This window comes from Chanos chanos, chromosome 5 (assembly GCF_902362185.1).
Source record: "Chanos chanos chromosome 5, fChaCha1.1, whole genome shotgun sequence".
In the NCBI taxonomy this organism is placed as follows: Eukaryota; Metazoa; Chordata; class Actinopteri; order Gonorynchiformes; family Chanidae; genus Chanos; species Chanos chanos.
The window spans coordinates 26,039,991-26,058,815 of record NC_044499.1 but is presented as its reverse complement, the minus strand read 5'-3'; the positions used below and the strand labels follow the sequence as shown (position 1 = coordinate 26,058,815).

The 18,825-nt window shown below is 39.8% G+C and overlaps 1 protein-coding gene across 1 annotated transcript; it reads left to right on the top strand.

Moving 5' to 3' along the window:
• The first annotated feature begins 4,422 nt into the window (after positions 1-4,422).
• On the top strand, positions 4,423-16,234 carry LOC115811528 (desmoglein-2). Its single transcript, XM_075353572.1, is given in 15 exon segments — positions 4,423-4,542; positions 5,222-5,344; positions 6,682-6,837; positions 8,361-8,502; positions 8,869-9,032; positions 9,241-9,375; positions 10,001-10,186; positions 10,305-10,570; positions 10,734-10,876; positions 11,067-11,288; positions 11,785-12,018; positions 12,508-12,626; positions 12,996-13,313; positions 13,639-13,829; positions 13,831-16,234. Coding segments are annotated over 15 exon segments (3,159 nt in total). The 5' UTR covers positions 4,423-4,491; the 3' UTR covers positions 14,540-16,234.
• The last annotated feature ends 2,591 nt before the right edge of the window (positions 16,235-18,825 follow it).

Below are 18,825 nucleotides of genomic sequence, written 5' to 3'. Positions count from 1 at the left end.
CAGAAATCTCCTCTGTCCGTGCCATGTTATACACTTACACAAACAGGTGTCGTGAAGATCAGACTTTGATAGATCCTTGTTCTTTCAGTAAAACAGGGCGCCCAATCACACCTAATTGTCATCCCATTGATTGAAATGCCTGTCTCCAATTTCAGGTTCTAATTTTAGGTCATATTTATGCAGAAAATTCTCAAGGGTTCACAAACTTTCAAGCAGCACTGTAGATATATATATATATATATGTAGAGCGAGAGAGAGAGAGAGAGAGAGAGAGAGAGGATATAGGCTTATTGATTTATAACATGCCTGATGTGACCACTCTCTGAATCCTCCTGGTTTTAGGACATACTATAAGCCCTTTTGACTTATCCGGGTTTAGAATGTAATATAAGCCCTGTTGACTTATCCAAGTTTAGAATGTAGTATAAGCCCCGTTGACTTATCCAGGTTTAGAATGTAATATAAGCCCTGTTGACCTATCCAGGTTTGGAATGTGACATAAGCTCTGTTGACTTATCCAGGTTTACAATGTAATATAAGCCCTGTTGACTTATCGAGGTTTAGAATGTGATATAAGCCCTGTTGACTTATCCAGGTTTGGAATGTGACATAAGCCCTGTTGACTTATCCAGGTTTAGAATGTAATATAAGCCCTGTTGACTTATCCAGGTTTAGAATGTGATATAAGCCCTGTTGACTTATCCAGGTTTGGAATGTGATATAAGCCCTGTTGACTTATCCAGGTTTACAGTGTAATATGACCCTTGTTGACTTATCCATATTTGGAATGTAATATAAGCCCTGTTGACTTATCCAAGCTAGGTCTGTGTTTGACACCTTGGATCTTGTTCCTTGCGAGCATGCTTGAGCTGCAGCATCAATTTTTGATTCATACTGTAGCTTTTGCTAGCTATGGCGATGTGAAGACTTTGACCTATGAAATGAAGGTGAGATTTCATAAGTGGGTTGTGCTGTAAATCTAAAAATGATCAACTGGCTAAAGCTAAATTTATACTTGCCGTTGCCGCCCTTGCACATGGCGGTGCTCTTTGGTGTTGTTTTGGCTGCCTTAACTTAGTTTATGGAGCTTGTCAATGTTTCCTTGTGACTTTACATGGTGTGACTCATGTACTGTCCATCTTCAATCACTTCGTGGAGCAAAAGACCATTGAGTCCAACTATCGACTTGCGCTGTGTGCAATCCCTTGTCATACCACTAGAGACCTAAAACTTTCCAAATTCATTTTCAATGGGAAAATAGCCAATTAAAAATGGCAATTAAAAAAATAAATGAGTGGACCGATCAGTTGGCTGCGTACAAGCACACTACAAAGCATCTGGAAAGACCTGTCACCACTGCAGTGGAATCAATATTGTGAAAACCACGGGAGTAGAAACAGAGCCAAAAAAGACCAGAATAAAACAGAACAATACGTGATTGCCTGTGTAATCACATAATTAATACTGATTATTAACACAATTTACTGCTGATGTCATTCTTTAGGTTATTTTAAATACAATTTATCCATTTTTACATTTACCTTGGAGTTTGTGGGGTTCTTTACTTTTCATATGAAATCCCCAAAGCCAGCGTGTACCCACCTATCACATGGGTTACAATAAGAACATTGTGATCTTCAAGATACTGCTTACTAAAGAAATCCAGGGTGTACAGGAGTTTTTCTCTTTTTTTCTCTTCTTTATTTTTTAAAGAAACATACTCCATCATTTTACTGTTTAGGTAAGTTGCACAATTATTTTCACACAATCATTCATTCATGATATTTGAAAGAAACAACCCAACCCAATCCACTCAGGCTGCGTGACTCAACATAAACATGTTTCTACTGAGCTAAAACAGGGAGGTAGCCCTCTGACTGAAAATCTTTTGGAACCATGTGAAGACACATCAGTGGCTAGCAGAGATGACCTTGATCTGATCTGCTCAGTCAATCCATTTATGACTTTATGGCTTATATTTAGCTGGACTCATTGTACCACATGTGACTCCCTAACAGAGGCTTCTATATAGAGAGAGATGACAGAGATAGGAATATGTTCATACTAACAGTAGTATTAAAATAAAAGAAATTTCATCTCCTGTTAGGAGTTACAGATGGTCGCCATTTAGCTTGATAAGCGCTTTTATGTGACCAGTCAAAGTATATCATGGTAATGTGGTTGATACTGAATCAGTTTAAATGGGTTTTTGCAGTTTACATGAGTAGCTTAAACATTAGTTTCTCATATATTCTCATCAGGAGTGTATTGACTATACGGATCAGTGTATTTGAAAGCCTTTGTCACCCTTTCCCTTTACAATATCTTTGTACCTTCACTCTTACATTTATTATATATTATAAACAAGTCCACCTGTAAAGCACTGTTTATAATGTTACTCTCCATTTTCCTCACAAAATTGCCTCAAGAAAAATTGCTCATGAAACAATCTTTTCATCAAAAAATCCTTCCTAAAAACTTAAAAACATTTTTCTTTTTTTTCTTTTTTTAAATAACAAGATCCCTGTGAGGCACTGATCTGCAATGAATACCTTTTTGTTGTTGTTTTATGGGGGTGCTTAACAGGAGACCTGAGTTGACTTTGTCTCCTGATGATAGTATCCATTCTGTGTGTAATCTGCAGGCGCAGTAGGGCTGGGCTGGGCAGGGCAAGGTCTACATTTCTCAGAAGCTGCTGCTTGGCAATCTTCATATTTTCATTCACTTTCTACCTTCTTAGGGTGTGATGGGGGGTATCATAGGTCATTCCCCTTAACAATGGCTGAAGTCTGCATGACATGTCTTCCAGGACAGACTCAATGGATACAATGGCATTAACGGTTGTGTTGTTGCTCCATCCTCTGCTGTCAATTGCATTTGTACAGAAAGGCAAATAAAATGTGGCACTGTAAATGATTAACTACCAGAGTGTTCCAGGTCAAAAGCAACAACAGCTCCACTTAATTTTAGGAAACAAAAAGAAGTCTTACGAAGAAGTAGTAAAAAGATGTGTGCAGTCAGTTTATTCAAGCTCTGCGCTGTGGTGTGAAATGGCTCAAAATTGTAAGGTATCAGATGCCTCTATCAAAACAAGACAGATGTCTGGAAAAACCTTTAACAGTGATTGTGCAGATATGAGTAATAGTTCATCAGGTATTGCCATTTTTGCCATTATCATTGTTGTGGCAATAATTCCTGGATGAATATGTTGTTTTAGAAAAGGCATCAGAAACTAGGGCAACATCAAAACTGTGTATCAACTCATCACAGGTCTGTTACCTTGGTAGACAATGTAGGTTAATCAGTGACTTTTTAAAAAAATTTTTGCTAGGACCAGGCCCCTTTGAAAGACACTGATACACTAAAAAAATAACGATCTTTGCAGTTGTTTCCATATTGACCGGGGCAGTGACATTTAAAGGAGAAAGACCTACACGGAGTTGTTGCACCGCAGAGCCACGGTTGAGACTGCCTAGCTGCTTTTCCTTGCATACATATCTGAGATTGTCGGCAGCGCAGAGGCCAAGTCCAAATGACTGCTCCGAATATTACCTCGAGCCAAAAGGGCAACATCATCTCCTGTGCTTCTATTCTCTCTTTTCTCACAGTGCCGTGAGATGACGCAATGTTTCGGCCTCGGCGCTCCTTCGCCTGTATGCAACGCTAAGACAGGGCAAGGTTGCGGTTGACTCGGTAGATGAAAGTTGGCTGCCTTTGAGTCAGCAGATGAAGTTTGGATTTGTCTTCTTGAAGCCACTCCCAGTTAATTCAGTTTTATCCATCAGCTTATACAATCAAAAGCATGCAGAGGGTGTATGTGGGTGGGAGGGGGTGAGGGTGTAGACGTTTACTTGGTGTGGTAATGAGTCTGTTCTACGTCTTGTGTTGGCGTGTCATGAACAGCCTCTGGCTTTTCGTCTGTTGAAATCTCAGTGCGAGAGGACACACGAAAATATCTCTTTCCACGTTAATAAATCCACAAATCTAAACGAGGATCATTAGATAAATAGTGCAATTTTGGGAACGTCATTATTTGTTTTAGCGGTCATATAGCATTTATTTATTGCATTCTGCATGTTAGTTATTTTCCTGTGTATGGTGTTACGTACTTGAAATTCCATGTGAATCAGTCTTTTTTTGTTAATAAATGTGGGTGTAACCGCCAAACACGAACAGGTTTGCGGTTCACTTTCCGGCCCCTTATACAGTTTTGTAATTATTATGAGGAAAATGACTGAATATTTCATTTTCGGGCTGTGCCCAAGCATTCGTCCTGTATGAATCAGAGCCACCCCTCAGATTACCCACTAAGAGTACCCTATGAAATTTCTGACGCTGTTCGTTTAGCTAAAGCACCTCCCCCTGCCTTCCACTTTCTTATCTTTAGGGTTGTGCTTGCTTTCCAGATTCAAAGTCAATCGATCTTTACACAATTCACTGTGAAAGTCTGTCCAGTCGCTGTCGACACGGATTATAGCAAAACGCGTGTAAATGGAGAATTATTTAGCTGTCAGGCTTCTGCTCCTGGTTGCCGCTACTACGGTAAGACTTGTATTGTTCTCACTGATAGATCTGGTGAGTAATCATCGAGCTTCTTTTCACATAACGGTACTGCAGAGGTTCAGATTTTACTATACCGAGGACAAAACCACCGTGGATTATAAATCTGTGTGTTTTCACTTGGAGAATTCGAGAAACGAGGCTCTCTTAGTTGAAATTTGGTTTTGTTGAGAGTTTTTTTCCCCACTGTGATATAAGCAGAGCACGACCTGAATACACCCTGGGCAGTTTTACAGTTTGTTAGTTAGTGTGGCGTAACATGGCCTTCTCCAAAGTTTCTCAAAACCGCTACACATTCCTATCCAAATATGTATACGTATTATTTTTCTTTTTTTAAATCACTTGTAGTGATACAGGAAATTGCTTTCATTTTGTCCTTTTTATTGTTATGGCCTCCTACTCTGAGGAAGTCAGAAAGTCTAAATACACATTGTGTTACTTTAAAGATACAGGTTTGTGCATTGTAAATATACTGTTTGTTTGGACTTATGTAATGAACATCATTCTGTTGACTTCCATTCATAGCTTTCATTGCTCCCATATTTGTGTTTATCTTGTCAGTTTGGTTTTCAGTTATGATATGTAATCATACTGCTTATAAAGCACACAGACATGTCGTTAAACTGAAGGTAAGTTTGTGCCTGTGTTTTGGAATGGACAGCTCTTTCAGACTGCTGTGGATTGTAAAGAGCTGCAGGCTCTGCGACGGCAGAAGCGAGAATGGATCATTCCTCCACGAAGACTAAAGGAAAACGAACGGTATACTCACCAGGTCATTGCCAAGGTAAGAGCTCTACACAGTGAAACATATGCTTCAGTAACACAGTCACAGGATCCTGTACTGAAGAGGCCGCTAGTCTGTAATATATCTATATAACCATACAGACTTTTAAATACAGGCAAATGTGTAATATATCTATATAACCATACAGTCTTTTAAATACAGTCAAGTCTGTAATATATCTATATAACCATACAGACTTTTAAATACAGGCAAATGTGTAATATATCTATATAACCATACAGTCTTTTAAATACAGTCAAGTCTGTAATATATCTATATAACCATACAGACTTTTAAATACAGGCAAATGTGTAATATATCTATATAACCATACAGACTTTTAAATACAGTCAAGTCTGTAATATATCTATATAACCATACAGTCTTTTAAATACAGGCAAATGTGTAATATATCTATATAACCATACAGACTTTTAAATACAGTCAAATCTCATAAGAGATATGCCTGTATCTCCATAAGTTAGTATTAGTATACTCCACAGGAGTGGATCCTGCTTCATTAGATAACGTCAGCAAAACACAGCAAGATCGTGTCTCAGATTTCATGGCTAATTTCTCTCACAGTGACTTAGTCCTCTCTCTGCGAAAAGGTTTGAGATATTGTTGTGTCTTGTGTTGCTGAGTGTTTGAATAAAGGACAGTGTTTAAAATGCTGTAGAGGCCAGCAGGCTGTGTTAGTCTGGCACATGTGGATTCTCTGTGAGACAGCAATGGTACGATGACCTAAGAGTCACACTGGAGCAGATCCTCACACAGCTTCCTGTCCCTTACCGGCCACCATTATCCGTCTCCAGACAAGTGTATGGTGATTGTATAGAAAGGAAGTAAAAAGGAGTTTGCTTCCTGGTCAGATGATTAGAAAAAGGACTGTTGCATTATTAGAAAAAGGACTGTTTTTTTTCTCGTCATACCAGAGTTTTGTCACCTCAGAGAGGGATTCAGTGAAAGTCTGTGATGGACTGGGGAAGCACAGCAAAACCCCAGTTCCAGCCCCTGTCTACATTTATCAGTCCTGTAAAGCTGACAAAAAAGACATCTAATGTGAATATGCTATAGTCTGATAGAGTCAATGTTTACATAAGCAGTGAAGATTGCCAGGCAGTGTGAAATACCTGATAACCAGGGAAAGTCACATTAATTATGTTTAACAAAGCCTCAAGTGATCTTTATAATATGACAGAGTTGACTGAACAGTTGGTGTTATGGTGGTTATCACGAGTTGTTCTTTTCTGTGCTGTCTGTCTTAACGCAAACTATCATTTAAATGTAACTGACTTATTTTGTACATCCTAAAGTCTTTGTTTACCCGATTCCAGATTCGCTCTGACAAAGAAGTAAGGAATAATATCATGTATTCCCTGGAAGGCTATGGGGCAAATTTGGAACCTGTAAACCTTTTTACCGTTGACACAGCAACCGGGGACGTGAGGGTCAATGGCATTTTGGATCGTGAGGTCACTGCCTTTTACAGTGTAAGTCTTTGAATGGTTTTACCCTAAACTGAATGAAGAAGATTGTCTTTAAACAAATTAGAAATTTTCTCAAACCTCACTTAACTTTGCATTTTTTTTTTTACCACATTTTTATGTCATTCCTACTTGAATGATGTAGTAAACTCACCTAACTTTGCTTTTTGTTTTACCACATTCTTTTAAGTAGTTCCTACTTAAATGACGTTGTGAACCCACACTTGTCTGTGTTAATGACTATGATAACTCAAAAACCCCAAACATATTAAGTAATCGGGTGGAAGAGACCAAGCCCCTACCACCCCTTCAGATAATTCCCTGAACTCACACACTTTCCACTTACACACCTTTGCTGTTAGCTGTTAGGTGTCATAGGGTAAGACTGCATGGTTTGACTTATTTTCTTAAGTTCAGTGACCTAATGGAGTGCATTTGTATTGATTTAGTACTGTACTGCACCTTCGTAACATTTTCACCCTCTATATGAAACATTTGCAGCACTGTTCCCTGTGTTGAACAAGAATAAGGATTTGGCCAGACAACACTGTCATGTGTCTATTCACTCATTACATAGTCATTTCTAGATTATGATTTTGTCATTTCTTTTGTCATTTTCTGATTTTGTTATTTCAGAGTCAGTTCTACTTATGATTTTGATAGATACAATATTTTGATGAAACAGTTGAAATTATTTAAACTGCAGCTTGTAAACATCTGAGATCCAGATTTGATCCAGTTTCTGACACAAAACACTGGCTACAGTAGGAAGACTATTTTGTGGCAATACTGGTTTTGATTCTCACTCAGACACTTTATGAATGTTGCATTGCTTTGTGGTACAGTGGCTTTCCCAGGATTTGGTTTCTAGATATGTGCCCAAAAATTTGTGCCAACATTTGTGGCTGCTGTACACAACCATTTTAATAGTTTTATTTTGTTTTGAATAGAAAATTTGATCCATAGATAAATAGATAGTTTGAATACAAGAGTAAACCATTTTTTCTGTTAAGGCATGAGTGAACTAGCAGAGAACAACTCTAGCTCTGTTCCATCTGGATCTGGTCCTCGAGGTCCATGACTAGTTTGGATCTGGTCTCTGCGGTCCATGGCTAGTTTGGATCTGGTCTGTGGGGTTCATGGATAGTTTGTCTCTGGCCTCTGGGGTCCATGGCTTGTTTGGATCTGGTCTGTGTATACAGTGCAGGGTGTTCTTAAAACGATGGTAGCACTCTGTTCATGTTCCAACAGATTATGGCCATTAAACTAGCTCGGGCCACAGTTGGAGCTGTATTTCTGGACAGGTTGGTGTTATTGTTGTAAGACTGGGTGGAGCAGGTAGAGTTCAGCAGTAGAAGATAACACCCTAGGACTGGAAAAGCTATGTTTGCCAACACCCTTGTTGGCTCTCCTGAAGTCTGTTGTGCAGAGCAATTTGCTAGTGAATTACAGGTGAAGTCATTAGAGTGATTAGACTGTTGTCTCCCTGAGCATCTTTTAACATATTTTGTCATGTGCTTTCATTTCAGCTGCTAGGGGTTGCAAAATTTCCAGACGGAACACGTGCAGAGAAAGACATTGACCTGCGGATCATTGTTGTGGACGATAACGACTGTGCGCCTGTGTTTCAGACTGTATCAGCTGGCTCAGTTGAAGAGTGCAGTGAAGCAGGTATATGGAGGTTGATAACAGAATAAACATTTTACTACAAGAATTTTCAAATTAATCACAAGACCTTACAAATAATATTCTGTGCTTACTGTGGAAAAATCTTGGGAGAGTGTGTCTCAGATGCCTTTAAAGTAAACACATGTGGTGCTTAAGTCATGGCCCTTAGCAAACATACAAAAGATGAATATCAAATGGAAAACATTGAAAATAAGATCATATTTATAAACAAATAAACAATGAACAAATATGTGAAGGACACAAGGCTGCTGAGGCCTGGAAAGGGTCTTCTGCATTTTCACAGGCTGTCGGGGCAGCTTACATTTCTGACAGTAAACCTCATGCCATGTCCTCTATGGTTAACTTCAGGGACCCTAGTGATGCAGATCGAAGCCACTGATGCAGATGAGCCTGGTACTCCACACTCTCAGATAGCGTACAGCATCATGGAGCAGAGTCCAGGAGGTGACATGTTCTACATCAACCAAGCGACAGGAGAGGTCTTTGTGAGCAAAAGCACTCTGGATAGGGAGGTAAAAGCTGTCTCTACTCACTAGAACTCCTCTGCAGGAGGCCACATGGCAACAGCATCAGAGAAAACGTGATATAATAATCTATTTATTTCCCTGTAATAACAGACGTAATACTGCACACACACAATGATATTGCTGTATCAGTGTGCTCACTCAGAAGTGATTTTAATGGTATTAGTAATGCTGCAGTTTCTCTATGTTCCTACAGAAATATGAAAGCTATACATTAACAGTCAGAGGGACAGACTTGAACGGGGCTGCAGGAGGAAACTCTGGAACAGGCCAAGTTGTCATAAAGCTCCAGGATGTTAATGACAACATACCTTACCTGGAGAATGAATTTGTGAGTCACTGCTGTGTTACTCTGTAATAAGTCACGGCTGTGCTTTCTGATCCTCAGTTACAGCACACTTTACTACTGTAGCATTTTATTCCTGCCCACAGAGGCATTTGTCCTGTTCAGGTTCGTTAAGTTATCATAACAACATGACTACCATGACACCCCATATTTCTGTGTCAGAAAGTACTTAGGGATCCACAGTAACTCTACGGCTACTGTACAGTTTACTACTCTTCTCCACTCTGTTCTTTGCCCTCGTCTTCTTCCCCTTCTTCCTTGTTGTTATAATTATTGTTACTAGTACTAGAAGTAGTAGTGTTGTAGCTCAGCGAACTCTCCAGTCCACGCAAAACCAAAACAACACAAAGCCACATCTACTCACGTAGCACTTTCACACACAGTCTATGTGCATAAATGTCAGTGAATGGACCAGTCTCTGTTTGACCTATAATTCTGAATGTTACTGGGAAGCTTTCTCACCCAGCACAATTTGTGGACCATTTTGCTACTACAGCACCGCCTAGAGGGCACATAAACCATTTTGAAACCATTTTCTTTTACATTACTGTATTATTTTTCCAGTCAACGTCATACTGTATTGTATTCATACTGTTTGTCATTCTTGTAGTATGAGTGCAGTGTCATAGAGAACGTGGCCAATGTGGAAATCCTCAGATTCAAAGTGATTGACTTGGATTTGATTCACACTGACAACTGGTTGGCCGTTTTTACCATTGTCTCAGGCAATGAGGCCGGCTATTTCAACATCATTACTGATAGTGAAACCAATGAGGGTATCCTAATGGTCAATAAGGTAAACCAGAACCCGCAGAACCAGAAACTTCAGCGTTTAATTTTATAACCCAATAATAGCTTCAATGCTGTTTGAGTCCCCTCTAATATATTCTGATGTATTATGACAAACATTTCAGGCTTTGAACTATGAGGAACTGAAACAGCTCAATCTACAAGTGACCGTCGCCAACAAAGCATCATACCACTCCTCTGTGGTCATCACAGAGGCCAAACCCTACACAATAAAAGTCAGTGTGAAGAACGAGCCAGAGGGTCCCCAGTTCCGGCCCTTGGTCAAAGTGGTGTCTATCTCTGAGGACAGGACTAGTATTGACTTTAAGAAAGTCATTGCCGGATATGCTGCTATTGACAGCGACACACTATTAATCGCTACAAATGTTAGGTAAGGCCCCCATTTTTCTTCTTAGTTAGTTATTTAGTTTGTCCTTCATTTAGAGCAATTGTAGACAATGTAGACTTTTTTTTGTCTGTTCCATTAAGCTCTGAAAACCCAGCACTGAGTGATTTCTTTGTTATTAAAGCATTAGTTATTATCCTCTTTTAAGGTATGCCAAACTAGAGGACAAGGACAATTGGTTGATAATTGATGAGAACACTGGTGACATCAGACTCAACAAACTGCCCGACCGTGAATCCAAATACCTGATCAATGGAACATACTATGCCAAAATAATTGCAATAACAACTGGTAAGTGTGCCAAAGCCACACACTGGTCAAAATGTCCACTAAGAGGTCTTCATATAAGCCCAATCTAATCCTCAAGATGTGCAGAGTAGGGGACAAAAGTTATAGCTTTATCCATAGTAGCCCATATTACCATCATCCGACATAGTGGGAGTATCCTTTAAAGAAAATTACCATATTTTTTACTCCACAGACATTCCAGCTAAAACCGCCACAGGGACAGTAGCCATTCAGGTGGAGGATTTTAATGACCACTGTCCTACCTTGACCAGCACCACTCAGACTGTCTGCTACGAGGACAACGTGGTGTACGTCAGAGCCGAAGACAGTGATGAGTTCCCTAACGGCGCTCCTTTTGACTTCAGAGTGCTTACACAGAACGCACAGGAGGAGTGGACAGTCGAGAGGTTGAATGGTAAATATTCACTCCCCTTCTTAATTCTATTAACCTTACAGCTGTCATCAGAACCATTTTGATTGTATTTTCATTTATTGTTGTCTTAGGTGTTTTGTTGTTTATGTGATTATATTTGTTATTCGTAATGCATTTATAAAAATAATAAATTATATTTATTATATATTTGTTATTTTACATTAAATATTCCTCTTATATGATATCATAGATATGGGGTTGATTTCCCGAACACTGAGACTAGTAGTGGATTAAAGCTAGTAGTAAATCATATTTTATTCCCAATGCAGTTTACGACAAGATATAGCCGAGAATTTGTCTTAAAATAGCACAATCTGTCATTTATCTTCATTTCCCAAGGACATTTGTCACATTGTAAAATAAACAGTGCTGTGACATCACATTGTGACAATACATTATGATAACTATCTTAGTGCCTTTTTCTTCCATTGCTTTCCATATCACTCAACTGTGTGAATACTTTTGTTGTTTACATTAGACACGACTATTATTTTGAGAGCCAAAAAGGAGCTGTGGCCTGGGACATACAAGGTGGCCTTGGACATAAAGGACCAGCAGGGCAAGGCCTGCACAGATGAACAGGTCCTGCAGCTGACCGTGTGCACGTGTGGCACCGCTAAAGTCTGCCTGAGTCGTCCAGAGAGGGGTCCAAAGTCCATATTTGGAACAGCTGGAATTTTACTACTGCTCCTTGGCCTACTACTGCTGCTCTGTGAGAATACCTGCCTCAGATCTAAAAATAAAACAAACAAAAAAAACCATAGAATAGTAAAAGCATCATTTGGTAGAATGTCATATGTAAGTCTGCTAATGCACAGAATACACAAATCCATCATGAAACAAGCCCTTTGTATCTTTGTACTGTAGTTATTGTGTTAAGATGAAAAGGCAAAACTATCTCAGCTTTTGCCTTCATCTTTGGAGGTCACACTGGTTTATGTGACAGTCATATACTCGACACCAGTGATTGCTGGAAGTGGGCACAGGCCTGTTTTATAAACCACTTCCTGATGAGAAGGCTAGGAGCTGAGGTGCTGGTATAGATGATGCACTGTGAAGTAGACGTTAGCTAAATGGACACTGACCGGTGAAAAACAGATGTGAATGAACACTGATTGGTGTGAAGTAGACGATAGCTAAATGTACGCTGGCTGGTGAAAAATAGTTGTGAGCTGAGTGGACTCTGATTGGTGTGTTGTAGTGATTCCTCTGCTGCTGCTGTTCTGTGAGTGTGGCGGTGCTGCAGGGTTGCCTGACTTTAAAACCATCCCATGTGATACTAAGGAACATCTCATCGCCTATAACTCAGAGGGACGTGGGGTAAGTGTCTCAGTCTCTGTCTCTGTCTGTCCTTGATTCAAAAGAAAAACTATGATAATTATTAAGACTTATATGTATATATATATGCTATATAAATACACTGGAACAGCTCTGCATGCAGAAACCATCACACAAAGTCTCCATCCCTAATGCTAATGTGTCCATCCCTAATGTTAATGTGTCCATCTCTAATGCTAAAGTGTCCATTTCTAATGCTAACGTGTCCATCTCTAATGCTAAAGTGTCCATCTCTATTACTAACGTGTCCATTTCCAATGCTAACGTGTCCATCTCTAATGCTAGAATATCCATCTGCATCCAAAAGCATGTATACCAGGGAACCTTGATCATCTCCCCTTACCTTTGCAGGATGTTCCCCTGCTAGAGTTTCCAAGAGAGATAGAAAATCCTTTAGTAAAAGCTGATGATGTGGGAGCTGTGGGTGCAGCACAACTGACGGAGGCTGATCAGTTTATGTCTGGGGACATGGCAGCAGAGGCGACCTCCTCCTTTTTCCATAGAAACGGACATCATGGTTACCACCGTCCCACTGGGCGTCATGAGGTGGATTATGTTCCTGGGGCAGCATTCACAGGAGATGAAGGTTTCTACTCCAGATTTGAGGGGATGGGTGCCTATGAGGGAATCGCTCTTTCTGAGGCTTTTCTGGGAAACTACTACTCTCAGGTAATTCACTAATACCTCAGCAGTAATGGACACTTTCATAATTTTGCATGTTACAGCTAAATGTACTGCTTATCTCACCATCACGCCCTTTATTTGTTGAATCAGGACTCACCCATTTAAACTGTTTTTTACTTTGGATACTTCGCTAATAGCAAGACACATTTTAACACCAATACTAGAGTCAAAACAGTGGTAAAGCTGAAGTAAATATCATATAGTGTCTCTCTAGAGCCATTGTAAACTGTTTTATGTCTATTGAATAAATTTTAATGGAGCCTCTGTTTAAATTCAGTTCAAAGACCTTTATTACATCGTGTTCTTTTAGAAAGCAAGCCGTACAGCTGAGAGTGAGGCTCAGCGGGACAATCTGCTTGTCTATGAACACGAGATCAGTGAGAGCCCTGCTGGATTGGACGATTGCTGCAGTTTCATCCATGAAGACAATGACCTGTCCTTCCTGGACGACCTGGGGCCAAAGTTCAAGACTCTTGCAGAGATTTGTAGAGGCTCTGCCCTAGAAAACTGTTGACTCTCGTGTGACCAGTGTGCCTGTTCCTATTCCCGTTCCCGCCCCCGTTCCTGCTCCCACCCCCACTCCTGCTCCTGCTGCTTCCATCACAAATGTCAACATTGGAGCAGAGAGCTCTGGTAGTGCTGCTCCAGCTATGGCCAGCTCGCTGTCCTCCACCACAGTAGTCACGGAGACTGGTCACCGGGAGATGGCTAGTGCCTCTTCTTCTCACATGCTTGTTCATGAGAATGTCTCTGTTCCTGGCCATGCCATCTTCATCCAGCAGCCACCTGTGTACTACACAGCACCCCCTGTCTATGTGGTGGACCCCCAGGCACAGCCAGCCATGCTAGTCAGTGGAGCAGTTGTGGGCATGCAGGAGAATGTGGTCTTGATGGAGAAAGGAGGGCCTGAGGTGGTCCGGGTTGCCCAGCACACAGCAACCCTGCCCAGGCTGAGCCAGGGCCACGGTTTGGTTCTGGTTGAGCAAAAGACTGGTGGAAGCACTGGGGCTGATGGACAGGCTATGTTGGGTCTAACTCCGGAAAGCTTGTCTCAGGCAGCCCTGTCTCAGGGAACCCTGTCAGGGTCCAGGAGCATGAAGATTACTGAGACCACCAGGGTGCAGAGTTGGGAACCCAAGGGAGGTGTCCAGAGAACGGAGGGGAAGTCTTTACTCACAGAGAGACAAGTTCTGTCTGGTCCTACAGCATAAATCACAGTCCATCATTCTAGTTATAGCAAAGGAGGCACTCACAAGCATTTCCAATATCATACTTTCTTATGTTTTTAAGTTTAAAAAAAGTTTTTTTGTGGTAGGACAATGGAAAAGTGAAAAAGCTTTACACATGTTCTCATATTAATGATAGGCAAAGCCTTGGACCTCGGAACATTAAGTTGCTTCTCCAGTACACAGTAGCGATAGCTTGGCTTCAGTTAATGCTGTGCTTTAAAAAAGAAGGTTCACTGATTTTCCCTCATCCACATTTTATCTTCTGTGAGTGTTCAAGAGTGCTATCTCAAAATGATTTTTTTAAATTTAATTAAATAGAATGCTTGATAAAATTTACTAAGAGGTCACCGGATCATTTTACTTTCTATCAGACTACTATAATATTGTTTATCTGCTTGCTGAACAGTTACACATCGGACAATGTATGTCTTACAAAAAGAACCTGTTAAAAAAAAGCTATGATTCATGCAACCTGATGCTTTGCACATTCACCTTTGCAGTGAATCTTATTTGCTCTTCAAAGTACTGAGCAGTTGCAGTATATTTACGGTTTAATATCACGGCAGATTTTTAAGGATTGTTTTTCTATCTCAGTTTTTTACAACACCAACACTATCAGAGTTTCAAACAGATGATATTCATGTACATCTCCCCTAGTAAAACTAATGAAACTGGTGCTGCAACCAATAATATGCTCTGAAGTGCTATGCATTTGTTCACCCTGATGAGGGGGGATTGGTGTGTTAAAGCTCCAGTTCAGGTTATTGTTTCATTTATTAGAAGTGTGTCACACTTTTACTTAATTTTCAGACACTAACTACAGGAGCAAAACTGCCCAAATGAATAGCTATAAGTGACAAACAACAGGCAAGAGAAAAAGCATATCTCGTATCTCAATATGTTATTTTTTTTTTTTCTGGAGAGCACAACCAAAAAGACAAAAAGCTCATCTCTTGTTTATGCCGGTTTTCCTTTTTCCTTTCTTTTTTCCAGTGAGTTGACACATTAGCAAATGACGAGTAATGAGTTTGTATCTTTGTAAGACATTCAGACATTAAGGCAGCCAGTAAAATACCATGGCCAAGTTAGTCAAGTGCCAAAAAGTCCTAGTACTGGGAAAAGACAAGCCAAAAGACCAATTCATCTGACTGAGTTGGTCCACGCTGTACTCATAAATGGAGGAGTCACAGCAGGCATGGGTGCAACAGAACTGTGCATTTTAGTCAGTTCCACTGGAAGTGAGAAACACAGAATATTAAGTAGGACCAAAATAATGAAAAAGGGAGCTTTATTTTCATAATTTCTGGAATGTATCAATGGTAGAAGGATTTAAAATAGTTATTTGTGCATTATTGTCACTTATGAAGGAGGGTTTGTGTAAACTCCCTTTAAAAGCACCTTGTTTTTCTACTGATTTTTTCAGCTTGTGTGTTTTATTAATCAAGAGGGTTTTTTTCACTTTTTGTAATAAAACTGCCTTTGAACATTTGTTTTCATGTATATAGGTGTATGAATTGCTGGTAGAACTTAAGCACAAAAATTGTTCCTACTGTTGTTTTATTTCAACACTGAGTGAACAGACTATAGTTTTGTACTTACTTGCTCCTAAAACCAATGATATTATTTTTGAACTGCAACTAAACATTAAAGCAGTAACTGAAATGCACTGTTTAATAACAAAAATAAAGTTGAAAAAAAAGTTGTGTCTGTTTTATTCATTTCAGTCATTTTGTTGTAGACGTGGAAAGGGTCAAAACAAACATTTTTATGGGAGCATTGTTCTTTAAAGACAGATGATTTAGCTAAGCCTTTCTATCATTGTAAAGACAAAAAGCATGAATAAAATGACATCCAATAAATACATCACTAATCCTATTTCTCAGGAATATTGATGTTAGATTGCAGAGTGTTTATACAGCATGAGATCAATGGTAAGCTTAATAATGATATTGATACACAAGCTTTTCTGGGCATAGTATAGGACATAGAGTGGCACTTTGCTTAAATGCTCTTTCCTTGTTGGGAACACACACAGAAATACACTTTGGCAGGGGAAATGCATCTTGTGTCTTGCAGGAATATTTTATGGCATGGACAAAATGTTCTAGCTCCTCTCCAATTCTTCTCTAATGACTATGCCTGGTTTAAATGCTGCACTCCCATTAAGGAGAGCAGATGCTTGCTCCAGCTGGATTTGGTCCGCACCTTTTCAGTGGCAGTGAATTTCGCCAGGCACAAAGACATCTAAGCTTTGGCAAAAGTGAGAGAGGGACTTTGCTGTTCAAGTGCACAAATCATGATAAATGTCCAGGGGAAAACAAGCAATTAGGTTAATTAAAAAAAAAAAAAGATTTGTTCAAATAATGGGATGCAGTACATAGATGTATGGGCTTACAAATGCAGTGGAAATTTTGGAGACGTCCTGGGTTGGCTTGTGAGTTGTAGCAGAGCCGTCCGGACACATAAGCGAACTAAGCGGCTGCTTAAAGGCCCCGTGGTCACCAGAGGGCCCCCAAGAGCGTTTGAGACGTCCCACAACAGAGCTTGAATTTTTGTTGTTGTTGTTTGTTTGTTTTCTTTTCTTTTGGTTTTTTTTTTGGTGATATATAATATAAATGGTAATCGTACAAAAATGCAATATTATGTTAACAGCCCGGCTAGCTAATACTACTGGTTTAATCAATTCCCGCTGCCACTGTAAGAGCTGGTGTCGTGTTTACGCGAATGCGCACTGCACAGGACCTTAACTGCATTTTGATGCAAGCACAGTCATTCGGACTAATGCTGGGTTCAGACTACATGATTTCAGCCCGATTTTAATACGATTTTGTCGTCGTGGACAAACTTCCACCGTCGGGCCAGAATATGAACGTCGGGAACGACAAACAGGCGTCTTTACCCCTTGTACTGTGACATAATCTAAGAACAACGATGTGGCGTCTGGGACGCCCCATGACGAAACACAACACACGACAGGAAAAGTCTAGCATTTCAGAATTTTTTGTATTTTCCTGCCTAGTCTGACATCTCCTACGATGTGTTCCTTCACGTTGTTCAACAGGGCGAATGACAGTCGTCCTCCCCGATGACTTATGAACTTGCGCAAGGTCTTGAAAGGCAGCATACGATGATTGGTCGAGGTCATACTGTTGCCAGTCTCCCGGCCAAGACACAGCAAGAATTTATGGCACTATGATTGCCTAATATGACGTAATGGCCATCGTGAAAGACAAAAATATCGTGTAGTCTGATCCTGGCATAACGTTAGTTATTCCTCTCTTCTGTATGGATGGAAAAAACTGCAAAAAACTAATTTTGCAAAATGGACATATCCTTCTAAGTTATTTGATTTTAACTGTAGTTGATTGTTGTTCTTACGACGGAGTAGGGTGAATTCAGGTATATTGGGACATCAGGTAAATTGGGACAGAATTACAAAAACTGTCCCAATACAGCTGAATTTACCCTATTAGGGACATTGAGCGAAAAAAATTCTGAGATTTTGAGAATAAGATCATCGTATTACGAGAATAAAGGCGTAATTTTACGAGAAAAAAGTAATGTCATGAGAATAAAGTCGAAATTTTAGGCTACGTGTTATTTTATAGGGGAAATATTAGAAGAGCAGCCTGCCGTCTGTGTTAAAATGAGGAACGAAACTAAACCTGTGTTTGCTCAACAGGCAAAACCACATTGATTAAACGTTTAATGATAAAATGATTAAGTGAAGTTATCTGGTGACTGATGTGTGTGGCACCGCGAGGCCTAAGACAAACACCAGTTGCCAGAAGCAGGCTCAGGCTGCTATTGACGTCCTCTCGCCTGTTTTATATTATCATGGCTTTTTTTTTTCCTCAAAATTTTACGATTTTATTCTTGTGATTATAATGGGGGTTGTTTCCTTGTAAAATTATGACTTTATTCTCGTAATATTTTTTCTTGAAATATTATGACTTTATTCTTGTAATATGACTTTTTTCTCAATTACGACTTTATTCTCGTAATATTACAACCTTATTCTCGAAATCTCAATTTCTTTCCCTCAACGTGGCCCTAATACTCCATCATATGTTCAGCACTTTCACAAGTTGCAAATTTTTTAAACCAAAATCAGTTAAAGTGGTTAATTTGTTTACAGTAAATTCATCGTCTGCTGGTTTATTTGTTACTTTTCAGTACACCACGTTCAGTATGCCACTTAGTACTGTATCACTTTGAATATTAAAGTGAAAATCAACACCAGATCACTCTTGTGAATTTGCTTCCTT